Source organism: Laccaria bicolor, genomic scaffold (genome assembly GCF_000143565.1).
Source record: "Laccaria bicolor S238N-H82 LACBIscaffold_199 genomic scaffold, whole genome shotgun sequence".
Lineage (NCBI taxonomy): Eukaryota > Fungi > Basidiomycota > Agaricomycetes > Agaricales > Hydnangiaceae > Laccaria > Laccaria bicolor.
In genome coordinates, this window is record NW_001890057.1 from 8,983 (window position 1) to 10,286 (window position 1,304).

The window sequence follows — 1,304 nt, forward strand, 5'->3', positions numbered from 1 at the left end:
TAGAATTTCGCCCCCTCATCTATCGGCCCTGTCGTCCTCCCATCGTGCTCACCGATACCACCTTCTGCGACAAATGTCTCCACGTTCTCCGCAACAGCCTTCCTATCGGAGTAAACTCAACTTGTTTAATGCAGTATGACTAAGCCCAAGCTCCCATGCCGACGCGAGCGCTCGCTGCACAAGGCCTGCGTGCCTGGGGCTATCTGAATTATTCATGCAGGGCTTATGAGATTGACGATTTCTCGTTTCCTTTGACGCGCTGAGTTGTTTCTCCGACTGGCCGCTCAATCGTCAGATAAGTCAACGTCAATGTTGACGCTCTCTCTCAAGGTTGTTGAAGATTATTGTGATGAACTAAAAATGGTGTGAACTCGAATACCTCCAGTATCGTCGTCGAACCTACTCCTCCCCAAGCCACCACTCTAACCCCATACTTTTCTGGAAGTCCCATTCAAACAGGATCCCTTCCACCGAGGCATACATACTTCTTCCGCACGGATCGAAGAATAAAGTGCTTGCCCGACTCCATCTATTGTCTCTGTCAGTTTCGGGCAAGTAGAGAGTTTCTTCCATCTCAAAGGATGTTGCGTCGACTAAGTGAATTATTTTATGACCAGAAATGTCATTCTGAAAATCATTCATTTAAACAGTAGGAATGAGAGTGCAAAGTGTCAACTTACCTCCACGAACACCAAAACTTCCTTCCCTGACATTCCACTGTGAAATTGAAGAATGAATATGGACCAGTCGTCATGCCTTGAAGCATCCGCCATAAATACACCCAGCGGAACTTTCCTTCGGACATCCCAGACTGACACTACACCATCGGCGGTAGCTATAGCGAACTTGTACCCATCTGCAGAAAATGCATGTAATGGCCCCCCGAGTGATTTGATCGCCTCTTGACGGTTGGATTTGTCGGGATTCGAGGGCATTGACATGCGGCTAACGAAAGAAAAATCCATGTTGTTTGTTTCGCTTGGGTTGGTGGACAAAACGTCGATCATTTTAATATTCTTGTCCACACTGAGGAGAATGCACCTGTCGGGAGACAATCCAACTTCAAGTGCCGTTGGGCAAATAGGCCATTACACGAAAAGATGCGACAAACCTAAATGGTCGAGATAACGGTTATAATTCAATGTCCCAGCCTCGATTAACGGGTAGTCTGCTTCGGTTGAGATGTCGAACAACTTCATATGAGTTTTATGATCCACTCCGAATGTTATTCCCAAAGTATTCGTATGCGAGGTCATCAACTGCAAGTGATTGATATCCCAGTGACCCCGATCATTATAAGTCCA

General features: G+C 46.5%; 1 protein-coding gene across 1 annotated transcript; it reads right to left on the reverse strand.

Moving 5' to 3' along the window:
* Positions 1 to 399: 399 nt before the first annotated feature.
* LACBIDRAFT_300254 (uncharacterized protein) lies at positions 400 to 941 on the reverse strand (the record flags this gene model as incomplete). Its single annotated transcript, XM_001890852.1, has 2 exons — positions 400 to 627; positions 681 to 941. 2 exons carry the CDS (start codon positions 939 to 941, stop codon positions 400 to 402), a joined length of 489 nt encoding a protein of 162 aa, XP_001890887.1.
* Positions 942 to 1,304: the final 363 nt, after the last annotated feature.